Source organism: Centroberyx affinis, unplaced genomic scaffold (assembly GCF_046629955.1).
Source record: "Centroberyx affinis isolate AG114_WGS23_722 - 3 ecotype Tasmania unplaced genomic scaffold, CSIRO-AGI_Caff_v1 ptg000498l_1, whole genome shotgun sequence".
Classification (NCBI taxonomy): Eukaryota; Metazoa; Chordata; class Actinopteri; order Beryciformes; family Berycidae; genus Centroberyx; species Centroberyx affinis.
In genome coordinates, this window is record NW_027279151.1 from 62059 (window position 1) to 87167 (window position 25109).

General features: G+C 43.8%; 2 protein-coding genes across 5 annotated transcripts in view; both read right to left on the reverse strand.

Moving 5' to 3' along the window:
- Positions 1-57: 57 nt before the first annotated feature.
- Positions 58-9659, reverse strand: nradd (neurotrophin receptor associated death domain). The gene is made up of 6 exons (XM_071517486.1): positions 9220-9659; positions 4287-4419; positions 3715-4080; positions 2383-2605; positions 1808-1950; positions 58-1648 (listed from the first exon to the last, which is right to left on the reverse strand). Exons 1-6 carry the CDS (start codon positions 9256-9258, stop codon positions 1335-1337), a joined length of 1218 nt encoding a protein of 405 aa, XP_071373587.1. The 5' UTR covers positions 9259-9659; the 3' UTR covers positions 58-1334.
- A 1858-nt stretch (positions 9660-11517) lies between these two features.
- nbeal2 (neurobeachin-like 2) overlaps positions 11518-25109 on the reverse strand; it is a 39550-nt gene continuing 25958 nt past the window's right edge. For all 4 annotated transcript variants that reach the window (XM_071517498.1, XM_071517495.1, XM_071517494.1 and 1 more), the window contains 25 exons: positions 24559-24882; positions 23416-23565; positions 23024-23181; positions 21956-22080; positions 21738-21855; positions 21206-21363; positions 20972-21105; positions 20727-20834; positions 20535-20630; positions 20271-20395; positions 20001-20141; positions 19783-19913; positions 19525-19634; positions 19291-19408; positions 19015-19112; positions 18667-18780; positions 18472-18558; positions 18252-18361; positions 17206-17378; positions 16992-17086; positions 16447-16563; positions 15391-15552; positions 15127-15275; positions 14465-14600; positions 11518-14283 (listed from right to left, as the gene is read on the reverse strand). In XM_071517498.1, the coding sequence (XP_071373599.1) occupies positions 14176-14283; positions 14465-14600; positions 15127-15275; positions 15391-15552; positions 16447-16563; positions 16992-17086; positions 17206-17378; positions 18252-18361; positions 18472-18558; positions 18667-18780; positions 19015-19112; positions 19291-19408; positions 19525-19634; positions 19783-19913; positions 20001-20141; positions 20271-20395; positions 20535-20630; positions 20727-20834; positions 20972-21105; positions 21206-21363; positions 21738-21855; positions 21956-22080; positions 23024-23181; positions 23416-23565; positions 24559-24882 (3345 nt within the window). In that variant the 3' untranslated portion in view covers positions 11518-14175. The remainder of the gene's footprint in view (positions 14284-14464; positions 14601-15126; positions 15276-15390; positions 15553-16446; positions 16564-16991; positions 17087-17205; positions 17379-18251; positions 18362-18471; positions 18559-18666; positions 18781-19014; positions 19113-19290; positions 19409-19524; positions 19635-19782; positions 19914-20000; positions 20142-20270; positions 20396-20534; positions 20631-20726; positions 20835-20971; positions 21106-21205; positions 21364-21737; positions 21856-21955; positions 22081-23023; positions 23182-23415; positions 23566-24558; positions 24883-25109) is intronic.

Sequence of the window (25109 nt, forward strand, 5' to 3'; positions counted from 1 at the left end):
GGAGCATCAAGTCATCAAGTCTTTCTTTTATAACAAGATAAATGCACTGACTGGTTGTCAAAGTTATTTATTAAATGAAATAAAATCTTACAAAAACACATCAAGGAATATAAACAAAACCATATGTGACTGGCATTAAAAAAATAATGGTCAACCCATCTGAAGCCTTCTCTTAGCGCAACTAACACAACCATGGTTCCATGGTTCCCATAGATTTTTGTTTTGTTTTGAGTGTTGAAATGGTGCGGAAATAAATACAAAAGCAAGGAGGGAAATTTGATGCAAGCGTTGATCTTACAATGTCTTTGGATTTCATCTGGGTCTAACAGATGAAAAAAGGTGTCAAAACATGGAGCCATCTGAAAGTGTTAATTTGTGAGAAGTGGATAGATTATCATTCCTTTTCTTCAGTCTTCACAATTCATAAATGATTTTTCTTTAAGCCACAACTATCAAAAAACAAATCAATATTTAAGATATTTACAATCATATCAACGATTATTAGGAAGAGCTAAGAAAGATGTTTTCATATTCCACAGAATGCTCCATTTCCACGTCCTGTGCCTGGGCTGGAAACATCACTGGTGCGTAATATATCTTCAATGCAAATAAATACCAAGGCCTTGAGCTACTTAGTGGCTGCAGGAGAACAAAAGAGAAGAAATCAGGACAAGACAACAAGTTTAAAAAATCTAGAGTGAGTAGTCTATGCAGATGACATCTGCTCTCATAAAGAAAGTAGCAACCACAAGCATCATAGGGACTTCAGAAGACATTACCCTTGATTCTACTATACTGTTATCTTTTATGTGTATGTGGTGTAGATATAATCATTGCAGGTATAGAAAGGTGCAGCTCTGGCCAGGTTTAATTCAACAAGGGTTGATTATGTCAGATCCTGTAGTGGTGAATGTTTTTTCTTTGAGGCTTAACAAAAAATTGGAGAAGGTTGCTCCTTATGCCACTTAGTGGTGGGAGTGATAGGTTGAAAAAATTAGATTCAGTCTGATAATTGTCCCAGGTAAGTGGTGATATGCACTGCAGAGATAGCCAATCCACTTAAACACATCGCAGAAGATACTTTCAATCAGTTGACTCCATGCCAACTGAAATGGTGGTATAAATTGGGGCACAGGAAAGCGTCAAAAGAAATGTAAATTTTTCATTCTCTTTGTAAAAAATGTGGAGGAGTCCAATAAAGGAATCAGGAACGGTGGCAGTGTTCAAAAGCCACAGAGGTGTTGATGTCAGAGTGCCTCCCGAGTTATTCCAGTGGGAGTTGGGTGTTGTTTCGGCTTCCTCTCTTTAGTCTCTTAGTCTCATAGGTGCGGCTCTCAGACCACAGAAACCCCCTGCGTGGGGCAGGTAAGGACGGTTGCCACATCAGGCCTCTCGATGCGGGCCAGCGCAGAGCACAGCAGTCCCAGAGAGGAGCCCTCCTGTTGGGCCCAGTTGGAGAGCAGCGTGTGAGCCGGAGCCTCTCCACGCCCAAACAGGTCCAGCTGTTCAGGCTCGTAGCCCAGCACTGCTCCCAGCTGCCTCCAGCCCCTGCCCCCGCCCTCCTGCAGGAGGCGCTCCACCTCTTCCTGTCTGTGGGGGGCCAGATTGACGTACAAACGACTGTCCTGCTTGCTATCCCTCTTACTACCTGTGGAAACACAAAAGATCAGTGGTCACTCACTGTTTGGCATCATCAAGAAATAGCAAGACATTAGGATCTTTTCAAGAGTCTTATCAAAAGTCCAGATTTTGCTGATGTCTAGTATGTAGAGTTAGTTTTAAACATCAGAAGAGCTTTCTACCATACCTTTGCTGGGCTGGCTGTCCTGTAGGCTGTGAGAGTCCAGAAAAACACCGCTGTCACTGTGGAGCTTCTCTCCCTCTGGAGATGTTCCCAGCTCAGCCGCTCGGGCCTTGGACAGAGCCTTCTTCTGTTTACATGATGTCCAACTGAGCAGAACAGAGGAAAACACTGTCAGCTAAACTACGAACAGTGAACTGTTTTTCATCCCAGCAAAAAATCAAAAAGGAAGCGAAGTCAGAACAAAGTCTTCGCCAAAGATGTCAATTACACAATAGGGTGTATTCATCTGGACCTCGTCAACACCATGAAGTCAGTTCTCGTCACATAGCTATTGTTTGTATTGAACGAAAAAGAAACTATCTTTCATCCAAACACGATGAAGGAATCAAACCATAACTGTCTAACTGTTTTTCTGTTAAAGTCTGGTGTCATACTAGATTGCGATTTCTGATTTTCCGATCACATGTGTGTAATATTCTTTAATTATTGTTCCCAAATTAAAATTAAATAACTGTCTTATAATTAGTCATGCTTTAGGCCTCCCAAAAGGGCGAGGGGCGTCCCTGGTCACCACTCACCACTTGTAAGCGACATAGAGAAGCAGACCCAGCACCACCGCAGCCAGAATAGACACGTAGGCCAGAATGTTGCTGCTGCCGCCCTCTTCCTGCGGAGTTAACCTGGGCGTTCCAGGGGCGGGACTGGTCTTCCCTTCCTCGTCCCTCTCCACACCCGGCCAGCGAGGAGTTTCACGAGGACCATCAGACTCAGAGGGACGAGACAGGATGTGCAGCTTCTTATCTATTGAGATTGAGAGAGAGAGAGGAAGAGAGAGAGAGAGAGAGAGAGAGAGAGAGGGAGAGAGAGGTATGTCAGGAACAGCATCAATACATAGGCACAGATGCACATCATGAACATATTTGGACGGCGTAAATTATGGCCAGAAATAATCCCACAGAAGCCTGTGCGCCTGATGTAAGGATCAGTCATCCAGATCCCCTGGGGTTTTGAAACCCGGCCCTGCCCCTTCTTCCAGCCTCATTCTCCCTCCTATGGCCTGCCTATTTTGGGATCAAACACTCCTGGGTACTGCGCTGACCTCTGCGGGGTCAGAGGGTCGTGACATGCGGCCCCTGCGTGTGTACAGATGACCTTACTCCTGGAGAGCGAGCGGGGCCGTTTGGGAGCAAGCCGAGTCGTTGTCGGGGTCGGCAGCCTCCCTTGGCCCTCGGGTTGTGGGGGCAGTTAGCTTAAAGACCTGTCAAGCTCGTACCAATTGGACTACAGCACTTAAGTGGGCTGTTTTCTCACTGCTCATGTTTCCAGGCTTAGAGTGTTGCTGAGTGTTCAGATGAGGTGTGGATGCAGGTGTTGAACACATGTCCTAGCATTCTCCCTCCCGCTCTCCATCCCCCTCCTTCTAGCTCTCTCTCCTCTTTTTTAATCTTTCACTATTGCTGCCTTCCCTTGCATATGGTCTTTACAAAATCCCATGTACACTACCAGTCAAAAGTTCGGACACACCTGATTGAATGTACTATATTTTTCATTCTCTTAAAGCCATTTTGATCTAAAGGCTTAAATGCTTGAAATTTGTTTTTTAGACAAATATAAACAGTGAAGTTGTTGCCTATGTATGAATTTCTTTCCAAAGCCTTTGCCTCTCCATCAAGGCAAAGGGTGGCTACTTTAAAGAATCTAAAATATAAGATAGTTTTGATTTGTTTAACACTTTTTCGGTCACTTCATAATTGAAGTTGTGTTATTTCATAGTTTTGATGTCTTTACTATTAATCTAAAATGTGGAAAATAAACAAAAGCTTTTGACTGGTAAAGTATGTTCAATCCTTCAATCCAACTCCTCCTTGTCTTTTTTGTCTCATCTGCCCCGCTCTCTGTGTACAACTCACCCATGCAGAGAGTGTCGGAGTTGGGCTGGCAGGCTCGGATCTCCACCTCACTGTCGGAGCACTGGGAGCAGATCTGGCAGGGTTTGGTGTGCCTACGCTCCTCTGAGAAGGTTCCCGGGCCGCAGACTTGGCACTGCGTGTTTCCCTGGGGGTCACATGGCCGGGTAACACCCTCGCCGCGGCTACACACGGAGCAAATGGCGCACAGACCCCCTGAGCTTTCACCCTGCCGCCAAAGGTAGAAGTCTTCACCACAGTCGCAGGTTGTGTCCTGGGTGGCAGAGCAGGAGGCCAGCTCAGGGATGCCAGCTGGGCAGCGGGCACAGGGAAGGCAGGGGGAGAGGCCTTCAGATGGGGAAAATGTTCCTGGGAAACAGATTACAAAATCAGCGCTGGTGTCTATCTGAAGATGGCATCCGTGACTCGCTTACAAATATCAGTCTAAATAAAGTCTAAAACCTTCCAGCCTCTTGGAAAGTAAAGTTCAGTGAAAGGCAGATGACAGACATAATGATAAGGCAGGTATAACATACTCTATATCGGTACAGTAACTTTACATTATAATTACTTACCCTTTGGGCATGGCGTGCACTTGGTGTCCTCTTTCCCACATTCTACCTCCACTCCAAAGCCTGCAGGACACAGACTGCAACACTGTCCCGATTCTGTGAACTGGCTGCTGGCACAGGCGTCTCCGAGAGCAACCTACGTAGATGGACACCAACACAGTTAGTTGGTTAAAAAAAAACGACGACAACTATGTTTTGCATTCTCTTTTTGGACATAGAAGACGACTAGAAAACATCTACTGTAAGTTGTAAGTTGGACCATTGTAGGATCAACATCCTTTATTTTCAATCTACAATTATTAGATCTTCAAATTTAACTCTACGTAAGTTTTTAACAGTACAGCACACAAGAAAAATGCGAGGGTAGGTTTTGCTTTGTTCAGGAACTTTTCTGCCTTGGACCACATGTGGGAAGGAAATCACACACATCCCACTCCCGTGCCATCGGAGAACGAGGGGAGTGGGTGTACTGAAAATGGCCTTTTTATCTTTTAATCTGCCTCAGTTTTCACCCTGAAAGTGCTCCGAGGCCTTATCTGCAGTGGGTAATGGAGAGCCCAGTTTGAGTTAAGACATGAGGGATAGATCAGACATTCCTAAGGGCTTGTACAGCAGGGTTGGTGCCTAACAGGAGTGGCTGGCTTTAATCAGATGGCTTTAGACCAGTGGAAAGAATAAGACATAAAGGGGTGAAGGAAAACACTCAGAGAAGAGGAGGAAGGAAGAAGTAAAAAGAGCTTCCTCCCTCCCACTCATTCCAAATCAGTGTGAATGACAGTGTGTAACTGTGTCTGCGTACAGTGGGTGTGTGTGTGTCTGTGTGTGTGTGTATTCCTTGTCATCAGAAAGAGAGGGGGAGGTAATATAAAGGAGACAGTTCCAGCCCCAGGCGAGGGTGTCAGTTAGCCGGGGCTGCCCAGCATGTGAGTGTCTGTTTGGGTGAGAGGGGCCTTTGAAGTCTCCCAGCCCTGCAGGTGTGTCTATGAAGGTCAGTACGGCGCTCCCTCCCCTTCTCCAGGCTCTAAACAACGGCATCTTAAACATGCACACATTTAAGGGAGATTGGCCGACTGCGCCCGAGGGCTGACAAGAGCAAACAGATGTCTAACAACTAACCTCCTACAAAGGGGAAAAGTAACAGCTAAACAACCCACTGATGTCTCTCTTTGTCTCTGAAGTCTGCCAAGGAATACAGGCAGCATGTGCGAACCTGCAGAGCCTCCAACAAAAAGCCCACCAGAAACACACACACACACACACACACACATATACACCACGCCATGCCATGCCCCCAGTCACAAAACAGTGAAATCTTTCCACCACGCTGATACTAGAGGGGAAACAGCTTTCAAAGGGGGCTTGCCTCATTCCAACAACAACAGCCAGTTTTACTGCAGCACTTACAGAGGAGCCAGATGATATCTGAACACCCGCCACAGAGCCCAGATCAGAGGTATTAGGGTGACGGGGCGGTAGGTTCCAGCAGGCAGTAACCAGTAGGATGCTTGGAGTTGGCAGACTGTGACCGAGCCTGGACCATAATAACCTGGAGCAGAAAGGCATCTGGCTAACTCTGGCTGGCCCGCTCCATATGACAGATGGAGCTCCTCCGCTAACACTAGCTAACCTCTTAGCCCTCAATCCATACTTTGATAAATATTTGGTGGCAGCGGGGCTGTTTTTATTTTTATCTCCAGCCAGGCCCTCTGTCATTTCACACAGCCCGGTGTGAGTGGGCTGGTTGAGCTCTCCAAGCCAGGTTGGAGGGCCAACTTGCTGGCTTGGCATTTCACCCACTGGTCTCCAATATAAAATTAATATTTAGTCCGTGTCCCACTGGAAAAGAGTGGGAGCAGTGACCCACTCTGGAGCGTAATGACTAAGGGAACAATGAATGGCACTATACAGTATGTGTGCCATTGAGCAGTTAATGTTTATTGGTGTGTGAAATATTTCAGTATCCAATCATATATTCACTGCATTTAACACTGTAAAGAATTAGGCTGATTTACATTGTATAATTCCAAAGGACATGAAAGTAAACGAGTATGGAATCATTTATTATGGTGTTTTTTACACCAAAGCTCATCATAGTCCCTTACAAAGCACAAATATTTATATTAAAAATAAACAAGTTGTTTTTGTGTGTCATGTACAATTATTTTATTTATTTAACTCAAATTCTACTTAATGAGTTTAGAATCATTATATAGGCTTTACCCTCTAAGTTACAATGTAGGTTATGTCCAGCTGCTCATTTTATTCGCTGATGTTCCTGTAGTATCATACTTTGGCTTTGTGTCATAGTTTCAAGCATGCGTATTTTGCTGAGGCACCAAAATCATTAAGAATCACTGCTATTGAGACCAGTGACTCAGATCTTATCTGGTCCCTTCGGGGCGGATAGATAGAGGGACGGGGGCTGCAGTTGCTCCCTCCGTTTAGGTAAGGAGCTGCAATCTAAAGGGATTCCCTAGTGAGAACAGAGGGACCACCAAGTAGCACCGCTTTCAATGGGGCTCTCAACTCTACGGCTGTCACAGTCACTCAGTCATCACACACACACACACACACACGCGCACACACACGCACACACACACACACACCTCTTTTCAGGCCTCACTGTGCCTGAAGCAATTCCTGTGCCTTTTTGAAGTGAGAGCACTTTTGATATGATGTGTGGGTGTGGGCTGGAGTGAGCAGCAGCCGGCAGTTTCCACAGTAAATCTAGTCTGAGTGATGATAAGCACACAAGGCCAGCAGGACTCTCTCTCTCTGTCTGTGTGCGGACTCTGGCCCACGAAAGCTGTAGGTTCCCTAGGCAGAGGGAAAGTTGTCTAACCTGCACATCCCAAACGGCACTGATTACTGTCATTAGCATACAGGGAGCATCGCCATTTCTAAAACAGGCACCGCTAATCTTATGTTAGATGATTTTCTTTGCATCTTCATAAGGGATAAATTAAAAAGGGCATTGATCTTCTTTTTTCAGGCAGGATGTGTGCATTCTACTTTATATTCCTCCCTCCTATAAATTAAATGAGATAGCATGGAGTGATTATTTTTGTGAATCTGCTGATGTTCAGCTGCCTCGTCCAAGAGCAGAGCAGCGGTTAAAGGTTGAAAATGGTCCTGCAGTCTGCCCCCCAAAGAAATCTGCTTTACTGTTAAATGGAAATTCAAATGACTGTGTTACAAAACTACCCCCCACGCTCCACCCCCCATCCCACCACAAACTTGGAGAAAATGATGATAATTGCTTTGCTCCGGATATCCAGACCCCAGCAATACTTAAAACTATGCCACATTTTCACCAGGAACTGCCGTGAGCAATGAATGTGGCAACATCTACAGTAAACTGGGAGTTGCTAACAGTAACAGTAGGCCAGCTTGAGGAGTACACTCACTTAACAAACTAGGTACAATGAACTAAACTAAAACATCCTGCAAGTTATGACAAAACCGTTGTAGTGTGCAAATAATAAGTCATCTTACCAGTATGAGGGTATGGCTGAAGAAACATGGAAATTGATAGTGAAGTGTTTTGCAAAATACAGGAGAATACTGCAGCTTATATTTCATTAAGAAAGCGTGGTGATATTATACCCTTATAATGGTAAACAGATACACATCTTTTTTAGGGCTGAAGTTTTATCTAAATGCTTTGATCTAGTAGAAGAGATTTGACTCATGAGAGCGTGTCGAGACAGGACTACAAGCCCCATGGGCTTTTGAGGGAGATGAGTGTCAAATTGTTGTCTGCAACTGTGGAGGCAGGGGTTTCTTTTCACACTTAGCTTCACTTAATAATATGCTATCAAACGCTTTTGAAACTACAATGTGGCCATCAAAGGCATTAGTTATTACTGCAAAGGTGTATAGTCTATGTTAATTGTGTCTCCCTGTGTTTTAGGTTTGTCTTCTCTGATGTTCTTTTGTTTTTCACCTCACACTTAGCCACTCCACATGGTTGTGGTATAAAATTAACTTGATTGTATTGATGGAAAAATGTAAACTAATTACACAATTACCTGTCTTTCCTTGTTAATACATGAAATAACTACAAGCTGAAAGGATATTTTCAGGATGTTTTGACAGCATGGAGGTCTACAACAGCTCATGTGTCTGATCTTGGTAGATGTAAGTAGGCCACAGTCTAAGATATGTATTTGAGCAGCAATTTCAAGCAGTTTTGTATGTTACAAAATAAATTATGGTCTTGTCTTGTTTAATAGAGCCACTACAACTTGCCTTTTCTCTACAGCAGTGGTTCTTAAACTGGGGTCCAGGGACCCCCAGGGGCCCTTTAGGGAGATTCCAGGAATGAGGATTACTTTGATTTCCCTCGTATTTCAGTCAGGAGAGAATGTAAAATAAAGACTTTTCTGATGAGGGGTTTCACTCCCTCCACTGATAATTGAGTTAATTATAAAAAAAGTCTTAAACTTGAAGTGTATTTTTTACTATAAGAAGGTGTACTAACTAAACAATTAGTTTACTTTTAAGTATTAAGTATATAACTATTTTATTACTTGCTGGGACTACATTGGCCCAGATTTGTGTTTATAAAGGGTTGTGTGTAGTTGTGTGTACTTGTAGGTATACTTAAAGTTTATATCTGTATACTTTTCGTATAGGCTACTTGAGGTTGACTCATACAAATACTAAAAGTGTACTAAGGTATATTTGAACTTCTTTTGACTTAACTGGACCACTTGTAAGTTTATTAAAGTATAATTCCAGTATAATAAGTAAGTATAATATTCCCAAGTGTTCCTTTTGCAAGTAAAACAAAAGTAAAATAAAAGTAGACTCAGATTTTCAGCCAATGGCATGGCTACAATAGCGTGTACTGTGATCAGAATTTGAAATATGTGAAATAAGAAATAGAGAAAACGTGTGTATGTTAGTTATGCAGTAACTCGGTGATGCTTACTTTTAACAGAAGAAGTGTGCAGATCATAAACGGACTCATGTCTTCAGTCTCCCAAATCCTCCTTGACTTCGAGCGGTCAGTTCTTGATTCGTGCAGTGCGCTTCAAATACGCACAGCGGCTATTTTCCTCTACACCCCCAAAAAAGTAAATAGCATAGAAAGGCCTCTTCAAAACTTCCAGTCCATGGAGAGAAATCAGCGTAATCTACACAACTCGGACCAAAAAAAAAAAAAAACTTTTCGGAGAATGTGCTGGTTCTGCTGACGGGACAGTTCAGTCTAGTCCAATAAATCTTCTTTTTTTTACTCTGAAGAAAGTAGCTTTCCTACAATCCGCGAGTTTTTCCCGGTAACGGCTCACGCATCTGCTTCTTCCGTGCATTCCCTACTGATCTCAGTGAACAAAAAGTTTCTTCTGCCTCAGCTTGCAGGATGCACGCCTCCTCCCTCCGCAGCTTTGAAACAGATGAGCCCAAGTAGCTCCGAGGTCCTGCGAGCTCTCCTGGGCCTTTTCTCCTCCCACCTCCTCTGCCTTTCAAGTGGCTTTATGATTGGCTGCATCCCTGCGACGTGCTGGTATTGGTAACAATAATAAGACACAGAACTGTGCCTCGATACATTGTAGTAAATAAACTCTGACATTTTACTATTTGGTCGAATGGTTGGCATTTATTTTACCCCGTAGCCTAAATATAATAATGGCGACAGACTAGCTGGTACCACATATCCCCGGGGATAAATAAAGTATCACATGTCTGAAATACATAAAGGTGATATTGTGTTAATTAACTGCAAATATGGCATTTGTAATGAAAAACTATTATCCAGTACTAACTGGTATGTGGTCTGTTGTATTGCAGTGGTTCCCAAAGCGGGGTCCTGGGACCTCCAGTGGTTCTTCAGGGGGTTCTAGGGGTCCCCATGTAAAATTAGGAATAGTTTGATTTCTCTATAATTTAATTCACTAGAAATTACCCCAGTTAGAGAATGTATAAGAGTGGCTTTTCTAATCATAGTTCTGTGTATAATAATACATGTAGTGATGTCTAACAACATAGTGATGACAGTTTCCCTGCATCACTATTATTATCAATTATTTCAATACTGAATCAACAAAAACAAAAGTTTTTTTTAAATTTTAATATGTGGGTCCATGGGATAAAATGGGGGTCCAAGATTCTAATGTGTGTCTATTTGGGGGTCTGTGACATGAAAACCTTTGACAACCCCTGATACAACACATACAGGGCCACACTAAACACAACTGTGATCAGCTGTTATCAGAGAGACTTGACATGAATCAGAGGAGATACTCTTGGAGTTCATGTTTGATCTCAGCAATTCAAAAGATTAGAAAACCAACACAGGGTGAATTACACACCTTGTAAATTCTAGAGAATGCATCACAGGGGGGTCTGGAGACTTCAGAGGAAAACAAATGGAGAGATCTCTCAGACACAATACTATTTGCACTTCAAAGACTACTGAGGGATGAGAGGAGACAGAAAGGACAGTCTAAGACAGAGCCTGTTCTGGCTCTGACAAACCATGTTGCCATGTTGCAGTCACACAATTAGATCTCTCTTTCTGTCTCTCTCTCTCTCTTTCTGTTACACACACACAAAAGCATGGTCTATTTCATTCACTGGAACAAAGGGCTATGGCACAATCAAACAAATGATAAAAAACACACAAGTTCAGTTGCAGCCAGACCCTAAACAGTTCCCTTCACACAAAGTGAATTCTTTCAACACCTGAAGGAACAATACAAACTCTTTAACTGTGGACATTACATCCAGCGGCTCCTCATACATGGGTGAGAACTAGCAGCGCAGAGTAAGGCAACCATAAAAAAAACATGATCTTCTCATCCTCGGGCCAAGGAGAAATGGGGAAAGAGGACCAGAGGGGGGAAGGGGGAGGGCTGGGGTCGTTGAAGGAGGACTGTTTGAGGGTTGTTGTGGTTCTTGGCAGGAACAACTCGGACAACACAGAAATTGCGGGAATTCACGATAGCCGTCCCCTCCCATCAGCCCCGTCCGCCTGCCCTGGGGTCTGGAGAGGTCAGAGGGAGATGCCGCCAATAACCGAGAGCGAGGTGTCAACCCCTCCCACCATTGTCAGCGGGGCCACATCAGAGGCAGAGCAGTTACTGTATCCCCCCCCCCCTCCTGCTCCACTTCCCTTATTCTGGCTTGTATTGACTGGGGGTCTACAGGCCGGTTTTATCACCCCCACCTCCCCCGGCCCTTTCCTCCATGACACAGTGAATTGTACCCCTGGAGGTGTTTATGGGGAGGCTGACAGGATGTTCGGCCCACCAGGAGATCAAAGTCTCCTCTTTAAGTAAATGCGCCGTTGCTCACTGTGACCTTTTCAACTCTAATAGGGTTAACATCACAGACACATGCAAGCCCAGGATTACAGTAGAGGAGCTGGATCTGTGTTGTGGCAGCGTATCAGTTTCCTTCCCACTGCGGTTCACGGGCGAATCAGAGCTCATTTTTCAATAATGGGCAATCATCCTCAGGATATGGGTTGTGGTTCATGGAAAAGAGGAGTCGCTGATTCGAAGCCCGTGGAGTCCGCGTCACAATTTTGGCCTTATTAGGGCAATTTCAATGAAGTGTCTGAAGAGCCTTCTCAGAGCACTAACATTATGAATGCAACTGCACACTGTTCAAAAGACAGACAGACAGATACACAGGCAGATAAGTGGACAGATAGATAGAGAGATAGAGAGATAGACAGACATACCGGCAAACAAATGAATGGTATCGCATGACTGTCATTGTCATGGTTAAGTTACAAAGAATGCAGGCTGCTTGATTTTTAAAAAGCAAGTGTATTTTCAAACACCTTCAAAGAACAATAGAAATGCTAAATGCTAGTGGTTAAAAAGAGGTGGAACAGGTCCAAATTCAAGGCAGTGCTGGCCTGAACTTAAGGCTTCTGTAGGATTAAGAAGGGTCTAAATGAGGACACTTGACAGTTTATATCAGATATATACAGAATGTATACAACAGAAGTTACCTAGTCTGTGGTAAAGGACTGAGCTGTGTGATATCCAGAGGGAGAGGCCTGCATTATGAGCTCCACTGACGAGATCAAAGGCTCTGAGCGTTGCTGCATAGTTCAGTGACATATTACATTCATAACATTTAGAGCAAACCAAGACAGTGTTATATAAACAGATATCAGTATGCAAATGAGCAAACCGACTTATTTGTATATCAAATATGTACTTGAACAGCTGCTTATGCAAACAGTCTTTTACGTGTATGCACACTGTCTCAGACACACCCGCTTAATAAGACAAGTTAGTGATTTGAATAACGTGATTTTATAGAACCCGAATGCGTGTGTGACTTTTCCAGGGTGCACAGCAAATAAATGGTAAGTAATCAACGTTTTAACTGTTGTTTTTATGCATGTTTTCTACTTAAAGTTATCATAAGCATCACTTACAAAGACTTGGTAGTTTGTATGTGTGCACCATTTTGTTGCTATTGCATTTGCCCAAACAGTTCCCTTTGTGTCTCTCCCATCATGACAGTGCATAACAACTAACTTGCTCCAACCACAGCAGAGGAGCTGGCAGGAAGTAAATTCCTCCGCTCACTCAGAGACTTTCTGCTCATGTGTTTCACAGTCATCGTCTCCTCAAACGTTTTCAGTGCTTCAGAAATAATACGATAACAAGTACAAGCAAGTATGTGCATACAACCAACAGCTTACTAAGTTAATTAACAACATACAGGCATGACAGCATCTTATCTCAACTACATCTGAATTATAGTACAATGCGGTGTTAAAACCAGATCACTAGCAACAAATCTGATAAAGAGTGATCTTAAACAGAGTTGGTGCAAGGGAACAAACAGATGACTGGAATTCAGTGTTTGTACATGGCTCAAGATACAAGCAAAAGGCACTTTTCAGATCAAATAAAACAGGGATATAGTAATATGGTGAGTAGAGTAGTAACAAAACTATTATAGAAGCAACTATGTATTTGTAAAACGATGGCCTTTTCTCCATTCTGTAAGGCAATAGAAGGCTTCTCTCGAGTTTCATTGCATCCAAGCTCCACAATCGTGTGATAAAAAGTGAATGTATTTCACATACTTGACCATTAAAGCAATTATTGCTTTAATTGTAACAGTTTAACATTGCTTAGGGTCTAAGGAATGCAGAAATATACACTGTTTTCTGGTGCAAGGATCTCCCTGGGTACTGACCACGGATCAGCAAATCCTGATTTTAACCACTAATGATAATAACACAGCGCTGGTTCACTAGTAGTGAACAATTAAACCCTGTGTCTTCCATTCATACATGTACACAGACAGAGCCAACCCTCTTGTGGTGTTCACCAGTATTGCAATATGGAAATCTCAAGCAACATTTAGTTTTCAAGTTTCAAGGAGTTTTAAAAAGGTGCCATTGCCAAACAGCGGCTTTGGAACAATCAACCGACAGGAAAGGCAGGCTGTTCCTCTGATAAGGAAGGAGTCAGGAATAGGGAGCATGGGAGTTCACAGCATTACTCTCTCTGAGTCTGTACTGTGTCTGAGGCTGTGGCTGCACCAGAGTGAGTCAACGCCCCTGAAATGTGACTCACTCCATATATTGTCACACAGCAGTTCACAACCATAAAGACTGAACTCTTCTCCATCCACAAAACAAGGCCACTCTTTGGAATGATGCTGATTAAAAACAGAGTATAAAACTGTTACTGAAAAATTCATTAAAATATTGAATCCCTTAAGAAGAAAAAAAGTGCTCAGTGTATAGTTGCTCTCTCAGAGAGATCGGTGGCTGAGAATGATAGTTTCCCAGCTGGCTGAGGAGGCTGAAGGCCTTGTTGAGTCTAGCGAGCATCTTGGCGGTGCCATCTTTCTGCAACCTACAGAGTCCTTGGATTCCTCCACCATTGCAGTATATAGGTCCATCTCATTTGCCAGCGTTCTCAGTGGGATTGTACTCGGTTTCACCTGCGGACACCTGGGAGATGCGACGTGTGGAGCGCCACAGGCGGCGGGAGAACTGTCCTGAGCGCACCTGAGATGAGGAGGAAAAACATGTTGAACTTCACTTCTGAGACACTAACACTGAGGAAAGATGTCGCAATAAAGAGCCATAATTATAATCTGAATAAACTTGTTGTCAACAAGTAGTTAGCACATGGTTACACCCCACCCCACCCCCACATCTCCCACTCACTCGATGCCCCAGTTCTCACCTCCTCCGGCTTCCCTGCCCCCACCACAATTAGCTTCCCATCCTCTAGGCCCACCAGGATGTGGCTGCACTCTTTGGTCACAGACACACTCCTCACAGGCACCTTCAAGGCCAGGGGCGCTACCACAGCATCCAGGCTGTCAAACAAAGGAACAGTTCAAACAACATTTAGAGCCCAGGCCTCACTTCCAGACTGGAAGGACAAAAAGTTTCTAAGGTCTGTATCAACTCATGATATCACTCCATATTCAACTTGGGCAACTGTAGTGGAAATTATACTATCCCGCTATTCATACTTTAAGCACTGTCTTATTTTTCCTTGGAGTGCTCTCTGTACTCTTTGCAGATGGTTACATAGACAATTAGCTACTTCTGCTTTTCATCCAGTTGTAACTGGTTCTAGTCCGCTTATCTCTGTTGAGCAGACAAGAAGTGCCAGACTTCTTACAACTCAGCTGTTTCCTCTGATGTGCTATATAAGATGCGTGTACTCTGTAAACGGGGATCTTTGCCTCACACTCTTGTGTGCTGTCATTGAACCTGCTTGCAAGCATTAAAGACAGAGAATGACATCTTCTACAATCTCAAGTCTCTGTATTATACAGAAGTTTCCACCACAGCAACATTATAATGAACTCCAAACTATGCCCTGGGTTCCTGTACCTGCATAAATCTCGTATGTGGAGGTTGCCCTGTAAGGTGCCCACGATGACATAATCAGACACCAGGTGCAGCGCAGTCACCTGCTCCTCCATGGTGAAGGAGGACAGCAGACAGCCGTTTACTGAGTAAACATGGAGGGAGTACTTGCCCTGTATGAATAAACAGAAAGTGTATAGTGAGTGATATAAGCAGGCTGAGAAACTTGTTTGAGTATGTGTTTGTCTGTGTTTGTATATGCACTGCATATGCATGCATGCTCTGTACCTTCCCAGTGGAGCGTCCCTCCAGAGACGTCTGTGCCACGATGTGTCCCTCCATGCCCACCTGGAGCTCAGAGACGTGGGCCGGCACACAGCTCTCATCAGGAGGCCGCAACGTTCGCAGGAACTGGCCTCGACGCACACTGTGCACGATCACAGTGCCGTCCTGACACACAGTAAACAGCAAGTAAGGGGCAGTCAGGGTGCAATCACAACTACAGTTTGTTTTCTTTGTTCCCAACCATAGTGGAGAAGTTTACTTTGTTGTGTTTTTGCATTTGGTTTGTTTAGGTTCACACTGTCCAATTACAAGTGAACCAGGGCTTGTAAATAAAAGTCACATGGACTCGCAACTAGATTGTTTATTGTAGGTTTGGTCCTGTGAACAGATTTTGGCAGGAAGGGGAGTAAAAATCAAATCCAACTCCAGTCCCTGTAACTTTAGCTAAGCATGATGGACTTTTCTGTGCCGTTTGACGTAATTTACCTTCTGTGGTGTTCATACCAGGTAGGAACACATGAAAAAATAGTTGAATATGAGCACCAGTCAAGACTGCGGTTTGCCCTCGGTTCATTTTGTTATGCCAGGGTTTCTAAGCATAAGGAACCGCTGGCTATCAGATGTCGACCTCTGTCTCCTTATGCCCATAAAACTGCACATTTTGGGGTCGTGTCCTGTGGTTGTTACGGATTACATTCTCACTTCAAACAAACCACACCGCAGTTCGTTTGGAAGACGACCCAGACCCGTGTCTTTAAACGTCTCAGTGCGGTTATTTGGTGCGCACCCAAGTGGGAATGATATTGTTCTCAGCTGCCCAAACAAACCAAATTCAGGGAGTAAACACCCCAGAGTTCAAATTAACCACTCCGAACACATGCTTGGTGTGAACGCACCCAAAGCGTAAAAAAGTACTTTTGACAGATCTATCAGAGCAGCCTCTATCAATCATTATTATACGACTTGCCTGATGAACAAGTGTTTTTGTAGTGTTTTTTAGCCAGCTTATTAATGTGTGTACAGACTGAGTAACAACTCTTCTGGCGTCTGTCCTCTCACCTTTGACCCTGAGATAGCCATGTCCAGTTCAGTGCTGATGGCCACACAGGTGACCTCCTGGTCGTGTCCACAGAGAACCTGCACTGGCCGAGGAGACAAGCCGCTGGAGAAGCCGCCCTGAAGGACAGAAGGGAGATTCCAAATGTGTAGCTTCCACTTTTAGCCTGCCAGCCCAAAAATATGTATACTTGTACAACCGTGTGAATGAGCTTAAAGTCTCCATGAAATGAACTCCCATTACCTTTACTTCCTGGAAAACAGTGTATCTTTAATTCATGCTGCACCAGGAGGAGTAAATATAATTTCCAACCAATAAAATGATCACAGATTTTTAAACAATCCCACCCCTCTGCCACTCCCATCAAATAAAACTGCCTTTATCTCCCTAACTGATATCCCATTGCTTTACACTTTTGAATGATCCCTCGCTACGTTATGCCCCGCCCCATTATCCTGTTTCAACAGGGAACACATCAAATCGAGGAAGTAAAGGTGCCGTTTCATTGGGTCTTTAAACGCAGACAGAGTAATATGACGATATTTACCTGCTGTAGAACCTGCCACACTATACAGGATGTGTCCCTTGAACCGGAGATGAGGTAGATGCCACAGAGATCCAGAGCCAAGCAAGTGACAACATCTTCGTATAACACACAAAAATAAATAAGACATACAAATTTAACAACAACAACAAAGTGTCACAAACAATTGTCAGCATTATGACTTCGACATTCATCAGCTATGACTATAAGAGCTCACCGATGTGCCGGCAGATCCTGCCCACCAGCTTGCCCTTGCCCAGTTGGGTGACACGCAGACTGCAGTCCCAGTGGCCTCCGCTGAACAGCAGACGGCCGTCGTTGGACACCACCAGCACCTGGGCACCGATCTCCACGCCGGGCGAGAAGGGCCCACTCAGGAAACGCTGTGTTCTGCACCGCACAGCGGGGTTGGACGGATCAAAGGAATTTTGACACAAGAGGTGAGAGTGAGCTGCGGCAAAACGTGGAGGAGATTTATAATCGCCACATTAAACCATCACGGCATTTGTGAATTACAAGCCGTGTGAAACCCAATGTTCAAATGGTTCTTATCCTGATTTAGTCAGTGTTTATGTGATCTATGTTCATGGTACGTTTAAATTAAAGTCCATTAAACCACTCACAGATTTTTAAATTAATTAAATACAGCTTTGAAGTCTCACAGACAAAAACAAAACTAGCTAGAGATATAGGTTTTGCTTCCATCCAACAGTCAAAATAATTTCATGCAAACTTTTGAAATGTTGCAATAAGTAAAATGTGAATTAGTGATTAGTGTGAAATGTGATTAGAATCCATCAGCTGGGTTGAGAATTACTGAATGTACAAAAAGCACATCCACAAGAAAAATGGAAAGAGACAAATACATTCGTATTGAGCAAGTAGTTTCTGTTCTTTAGTGTCAGCTAATATTTGTCATATTTCATGCTTTCAACCAAAGACGTAAAGAAAGAAACACACATGGCAATATTCTGCTGTACCAACTAATGGCCATGCAACCACAATAGGGACCTTATACATGAGAGCGACAGTGGTTATGACATCCGTGGGAGGTTGTGGTGGACAGATATTTTGCAGACAGTATACCACAATGTCCAAAGTCATGTTTGACATTCATCAGCTCGATCATGCCAAGCCTGCATCATTATTTATTCAACATTTGTTTCCATTGCTATTTATACACATAGTTTCTTAATCTACAAAAAACTGTGTTCTCTTTAACATTGGGTTCACTTATATGGAAAGCTCTCTGAAGGCACTCACTTGAGATTGGTCACAGTGGGATCCTTAGTGAAGGTGAAGTAGTTGGCAATGCTTTTGTCATATGGCAGCCAGCTGTGTGTTCCTATCAAACCGTTTGCACTCACAGTCACCTGGAGAGAAACAGCAGCGTATGCATGTGTGTGAAAAGACACTCTCAGCTATTCAAGCTGAATCACTTTATTGTTCTGATGTTGTGCTGAGTGTCCCAACTGGACCATACCAGTATATCTGAGCCCTGGATGATGAAGGAGCGAGTCTGGTTCTTAGGTACCACTGCCTGGACCAGAGGAAGGCCATCACTCACCACCTGAGACATGACAAGCACACACACACACAAACATAAACAATTATGAATTTAGAGGGTCGGTGGGGAAATGACAATACAATATAGTTCTACTGGACTTGAAAGCACTACCTCCACAAATGAACGTAGTTTATCAAGCTGCTCAAAGATATTGGGGGGCAGAGTGTCCAAGCGGGCCTGCCGCCTAACTGCGTTCTCAGCTGACATACGAGGAGGGTGAGGCTCCTGTTAGGAAATGAGAACAGGCCCCAAAACTGTCAGTCATTCACATCCGAAGTCAAAATAGAACTCTACAGAAACTGAGCTACACAGTAAGCTTCACAAATGCCTCTATCAAACAAAATAGAGGTGAATGGTAGGAATTTATGAAACTCTGGTTAGCCACAAATCAGGCAGAAATACACAAATAATCAAAGCCTGGAGTATTGGAGCTGTGAATTAGTCCAGTGGGAGTCACACCTTCAGTAGCTGACAGGGGGTCTGGCCAAAGTTACTGATGATGCCTTCCAGGGCCTTGCGCTCCGTCTCATTGGCTATGGCATCCAGATCTACTGCACCTACAGAAGGGCCAAACAAGAACCAAGAGAGGAGAGAGAGTCTGATATAAGAGCACAGAAAAACACAGCCAGAAACCTGATATTGGGCTTGAGGAGCTGAAGAGAAGACAATTGAATGAATCTTGTTCACAAGTTTGTGGGTTCCTTCCCTCACTCATGAGAAACGTGTTAGTCTTACCCTCGTAAGTACAGTAGTAGAAGACATTGAGGGCTTCCACTGCTTCTTCACCTCTCTGCTTGTAGCCAAAGATCAGGTCAATCCACTCATGGAGGTGACTGGACACATGCTCACACTCCTAGCAGCATGGATAGTTTTTGTCATTATATATTAACAACACAAGACAAATGCATTTGTATATAGCTTTAAGTAAAGTGAGCATGATTCACAGCTTTGTGTGTTTGTGTGTCTCACCAGAGCTTTCCTATGCTTCCTGATGAAGTCTTCTCTCGATGTGGCCCAGCGAGGCAGCAGAACATCCGTCACAGAGTCCTGAGACATCTGCAGGCAGCCCAGGTCAAAGCCTGCAACAAGCATACAGCAAACAAGCATTAGATCACAAATATATAAAGACAGTATCACCCATTCCTCTTAGGGCTAAAATAAATCAGATGAATTTGCTTTCCAACAGCCAATTTTCCCCCTGATAGCTTTTTAAGTAAGCTTCCTCACCGTTCATGTTCTGCAGGAACTCTGGGAAGTAGAAGAACTCTGGGATGAGCTCTTTGACGTCGGCGGGGCTCTCCATGCGAGCCAGCCAGGCTGCTGCCACAGAGTGGAACTGCCTGTCTGCACAGTCAAACCTAAACAAAGACACGGGTGGCAGTATGAAGCCAAAAGAGAATGCCAACAAACTCAATGAAATTTCTTGCACCAGTCACCATACCCACCTGCCGCTCTGCAGCTGGATGTGCAGGGTGGTGAACGGCTCCATGCGGATCATGTAGTGCATGACTCCCGCTGCGTTAGAGTAGTGTGTGCCGTAGTGGAACTTGTCGATGGTGCCTGTCGGATCTTCAAAGCTCTCATACCTAGTGATCGAGAGGAAAAAAAAATGCTTAAAAAGTACACGCTACACAAAGAATAATACTAACACCACATTACGGTGAATATGAATTGTAATTTTCTCACCATTACCAGAACTGGTGAGTACCACTTACTTCTCTCTGACATTCTGTGCGTGGCGGGGGTTGACCACACCGATGGGTTTGGACAAGTCTCTGAACACCGCTGGGTCCTCAAGATCCAGAACTGGAGAGGAGTAGTCACACAGAATCCAAGGGAACTGGAGAGAGACGGACACAACAGCAACATGAAGCCTCCTCATACTGTAAGTCCATCATACACAGTGGGCATATAAGGTTGAGTTGCACTTGTCTTTTTCATTCATACTGCTGATGATAATGGGAGTAGCACACACTCACCACAGGGTACTGGGACAGGTCGTTGTACGTGCGTCCAGCGATGGTGTTCAGTTGCATCAGATACTCAAAATTGGAGATTTCTCTGCATACCCATTTCTGTTGAAAACATCAACATTAGACTGGTCTCAAATACTTTTTAAGTCCATTCAAACAATAATTTCTCAGCTGCGTAGAGTGGACTCAATAAAGCACCTGTGTGAGCCCAGATGCCTTCAGTAGCTCTTGGGGGGAGCGGGAGCCAAAGTAGAAGAGGTTGGGAGGCCGCAGCCCCAGGATCCTGGAATACACCTTGTTCCGCACCTAGGAAGTCAGACATAAGAAAATTAGTTCTTAAAAGAGGACTTTTGTATCGCACCACACAATCATTTCCACAACATCTATTTCATTCTAGTAAAGCAAGCAGAAATACTTCGATTTTAGCTGGATTTGAGCATCACCTTCTTCCTGAAGTTGATGAAGTAGTGAGCCTGGTCTATGAAGAAGAGCTCCAGAGCCGAGCGCCGCAGGTTATAGCGCCTCAAATGGACTTCTCTTAGCTGGGACAGAGGTCTCTTGAAATCAAACCCTATTCCTGAAGGGACAGATATTATTCACTACTGATAGAACCATTTCAAATACATTAAATCAAAACGTCCTCACAGTGTATGTTCATAATCAGATGTGTTCCCTACCTTCCTCTGTCTCCTCTTTCTCACTGCTGCCATCATAGAAGTAAAGGTGGTGTGTTGTAACCTCCAGACGACCAGGAACGACGGCCACGATGGTGATGAGCTCACAGTCCTCTGACAGAACCAGCTTCTCCCTTTGACTCTCATCCTCTCCCTCCGCCCTAAAGTCAAAGAAAAATAATGCCTGGATCAGGAATCCTTTCAATTTATCGGCACAATCTATTTACAAATATCAGGCCTCCCACATTCACTTGGACTCACAAATTCAAGGACTTTTCAAAGGACTCGGTGTGTTTAGGAGTGAGACATGACATTGGTCAAGACATCATAGAGGCCTCATTCATTCATTCATTCATTCATTCATTCATTTTAAAACTGGTGCTATATCAAAACTAATGTGCATCAGCTGGGTTTCTTCAGCATAAGAAGTGTTGATCCTAGAGAGAGGTCCAGAGAGGCCTGTGGGAGCCCCTGAAATATGTTGTAATTGGCACAAATGTTATGGGAATTGGCAAAGGATGAGAGAGAGACTCACTTGTTATCCAAAAAGACGAGGTCTTCCTCTCCTAACTGATCATCCTCCATGTCACTCACTTTCGCTTCCTTGGCCACAGCCAATGGGAGCGGTTCAGAGCTACGAGGGCTGTCAGCTCCTGTGGTTGGGAAGAGCACAAGAAGCAATGAAAACATCCTCAGTTGGACAAATGCACCGTTACACCTTGCTTGTTCATGTATTCAGACGTAGTGACATACCCATGTTGTCCCTGAAGGCGCTGGCCTCACTGTGAGTGTCATAGTTGTAGTTGGGCACAAGTTTGAGACGCATCTTTGAATAGGTCTCAGCATTGGACAATTTCCACTTCACCTCTGGCTGAACCCTGAAGTCAAAAATCAATGGGAACAATTACAACCCAGCATGTCCTGGGTAGCAAGGTACAGCAACAGAGAGGAAGAACAGGCACAACACAGTGTTCTGCTTCATACAGCAGGGAATCAAATCCCAAAATCCATATATAGAAAAAGAGGCCGGGTGTGTGCAGAACCCTCTTTCTTTATATGTGTATCATACCGACTCCAACTGGTACAGAACGCTGCTGCCCAGATTTTAACTGGCACTAAGAGATATGAACATATTACTCCGGTACTTGCCAACTTACACTGGCTGTCTGTTACATTCCACATTGATTTTAAAATTCTACTTATCACTTTTAAAGCATTAAATGGCCTTGCTCCAAATTGCATTAAGAACTTATTAACCGCCTATGTGCCTGGGCATTCACTTAGATCGGTGAATAGGGCTCTGCTGGTTATTCCTAGGTCTCGGCTAGTGACCAAAGGTGACCGGGCCTTTGCTGTTAGAGCCCCCAAACTGTGGAACTTTAGTGTCTTTTAAATCTCTTCTTAAAACATTATTTTATCAGAAAGCTTTTATGAATGTTTGATATGTTGCTGTGTTTTATTATCCCACTTTTGACACTCTATATTTTTGGGTAACTTCATTTTATTCCCCTCTGTTTCATGATCTCTGTTTGTTTTTCTTTTGTTTTTAATTGTTGTTTTTTAATTCTTTTTGTTAAGCACTTTGTAACTTTGTTAAGAAAAGTGCTATATAAATGAAGTTTTATTATTTATTTATAATTATTATTATTATACCATAACCTCACACAGATTGTTGCTATATATTTACTGATACTATAGATTTTTTTCTAGGGTAAAAAGAAAATTGGCGATTCACAATTTCCACTCAGATGGAGTGAAGTGTGAATTCTTGTCCCGCGAGAATTAAAAAACATGCAGGTTAAGAGCCAGAGGTTTTCATACTTTTCTGCCCAAGCTCCTCTCTCACTGGTCAGAAGCCTGCAGAGGGATTTCCAGTGGTGCCACACCACCCCCTGCTGGCTGGAGCTCTGCTTCTGCCAGCTGAGGTACCTGTTGTTCTCACTGCGCACTCGCTTCAGATAGGGGTCCACTATCACTTCCTGCTTTCACACACACACACACACACACACACACACACACACACACACACACACACACACACACACACACACACACACACACACACACACACACACACACACACACACACACACACACACACACACACACACACACACACACACCATCAGATGAGTAATCTGAAAAGTTAACATTGCACGTTAACATTTATGCCATATAGTTTGTAGTGTAAGAAGCCTGAAAGTTCCCATAACCTGAAACTTGTTTTTGCTGTCTGATCTGTCTTTATCCCGTTTAAACGCTGTGCTCATCAGGTCATCAAAGCAGGAATTCCAGAAATTGGACATGATGTCATGGCTCCTCCCAAACATGTCCAGCTCATATTGCTCCATGGTAGGCTGAACCTAAACACAGAGTCACACTATATGTTAGATGTCTGAAACAGAGCAATTCTCAATGTACTGAATGAGAAACAGGAATGGAGAGTACAGCACACACAGAGAGTACTTTGAGTTTGTGTTATCTAACGGACTTGTTTGGTCTTGTTTGACTTCTTTGTTTTAAGTGATACAACTGCTGCCGTTTTTTCATTATTTCTTTGTTCTTGCTGTCTTATTATTTTATACTTATTTATTTATTATACATATTATAGATACAGTTGCATTTAAAATACATACATTGATAGCATCACCGTATACATAAATCTATAGCAAATACACAAGCTCTCTGAATAAGCTCTAAACACACACACACACACACACACACAGACATACTGTACATGTATGAATAGTGTCTGAGAAAGCAGGCTGGGGTGTAAGTCAAAACTGTGGTGTCCGCCAAAGTTATGCCATGCTGGCTAATGTATTGTGGGATCTGTATACACAAGTAATCTAAACAAAACAGATTTATGAGCATGCACTGTCACACAGACCAGTGATAAATCTCCTGCTAAACTAGTGGGGAACGTGTGTGTTTGGCTTAAATTCACAAACTCTCTTAGCTTCAAGTTCAAGCATAAACTGATCTTTCCCTAAAATACACTGCAGGTCAGCTAAAAAAGATTGAGAGTTTAGGGGTGTGTTTTTTCTTTCTGAACTTGTGATAGTATTTTATTATTTTTAAACATGAGAATATTTCCATTAGATTTATCAGCCAGCCACCAGGAGTTAACTGGATAGACCAGGAGGCAAGATTGCACATGTCCTGAGTGTTTGCTAAGATGACAAAGAACAGGCCGGGCAGTAAAACTAAACAAGGCCAAGTTAATCGGGAGCTGAGAGCGAATGGTTGATCATGCCTGTTTAATAATACAAAAGACTGAAAAGGAGACTCTGTAGACTCTCTAAACATCGTCTTTCACACATATTGACCACTGACATCTATTATTGAGTGCTGACCTGGTGGTGGTAGAAGCCTTGCCACTCCAGCGTGTGGCAATACGTCTGCAGGTCCTGGGCGAAGGTGGCGCTGCCGTTGGTGATGGGCAGGTTGGGCAGCAGGCTCTGGAGGGCAACGGGGTCGGCGTGCTGGTCGAGGAGGGTGCGCACAATGGGCACCAGCTGGGTGAAGGTCTCCGCGTGTCCGCAGTTGGTGCCGTCCATTACTCCTCCCGGCCACAGGGGGGCGCCCAGACGCCCCAGCAGGAAACACACCTCCTCCCAGCTCAGACACAGCACCGTCTGCAGCAGGCTGTGGAGCTTCACACAGGCCATCACACACACCTGGAGAGAGGCAAGAGGCAATTTTGTTTTATGGGTCTTCAACACACTCCTGAAGGAGGGCCTTTTGCATTATTGGCAGAATGCTATGTATGGTTGTACCTGGAAGCCTCTTCATACAGTTCAAGAAAAATAAATGAAAAATTACAATATGTTTTACAAATGTTTTACAATATGTTTTACAAAATTACAGTATGTGTGTTGGTTTACGCATTTGCCGAACCCTCTTA

Excerpts from the sequence above, each read along its gene's own strand:
- nradd (XM_071517486.1), bottom strand. The coding sequence starts at position 9,258 with ATGAGTCCGTTTATGATCTGCACACTTCTTCTGTTAAAA. Across the intron at positions 4,081-4,286 it reads GTGCACGCCATGCCCAAAGG|GAACATTTTCCCCATCTGAA; the intron begins GTAAGTAATTAT and ends TCTGTTTCCCAG. Across the intron at positions 1,649-1,807 it reads GGACAGCCAGCCCAGCAAAG|GTAGTAAGAGGGATAGCAAG; the intron begins GTATGGTAGAAA and ends GTGTTTCCACAG.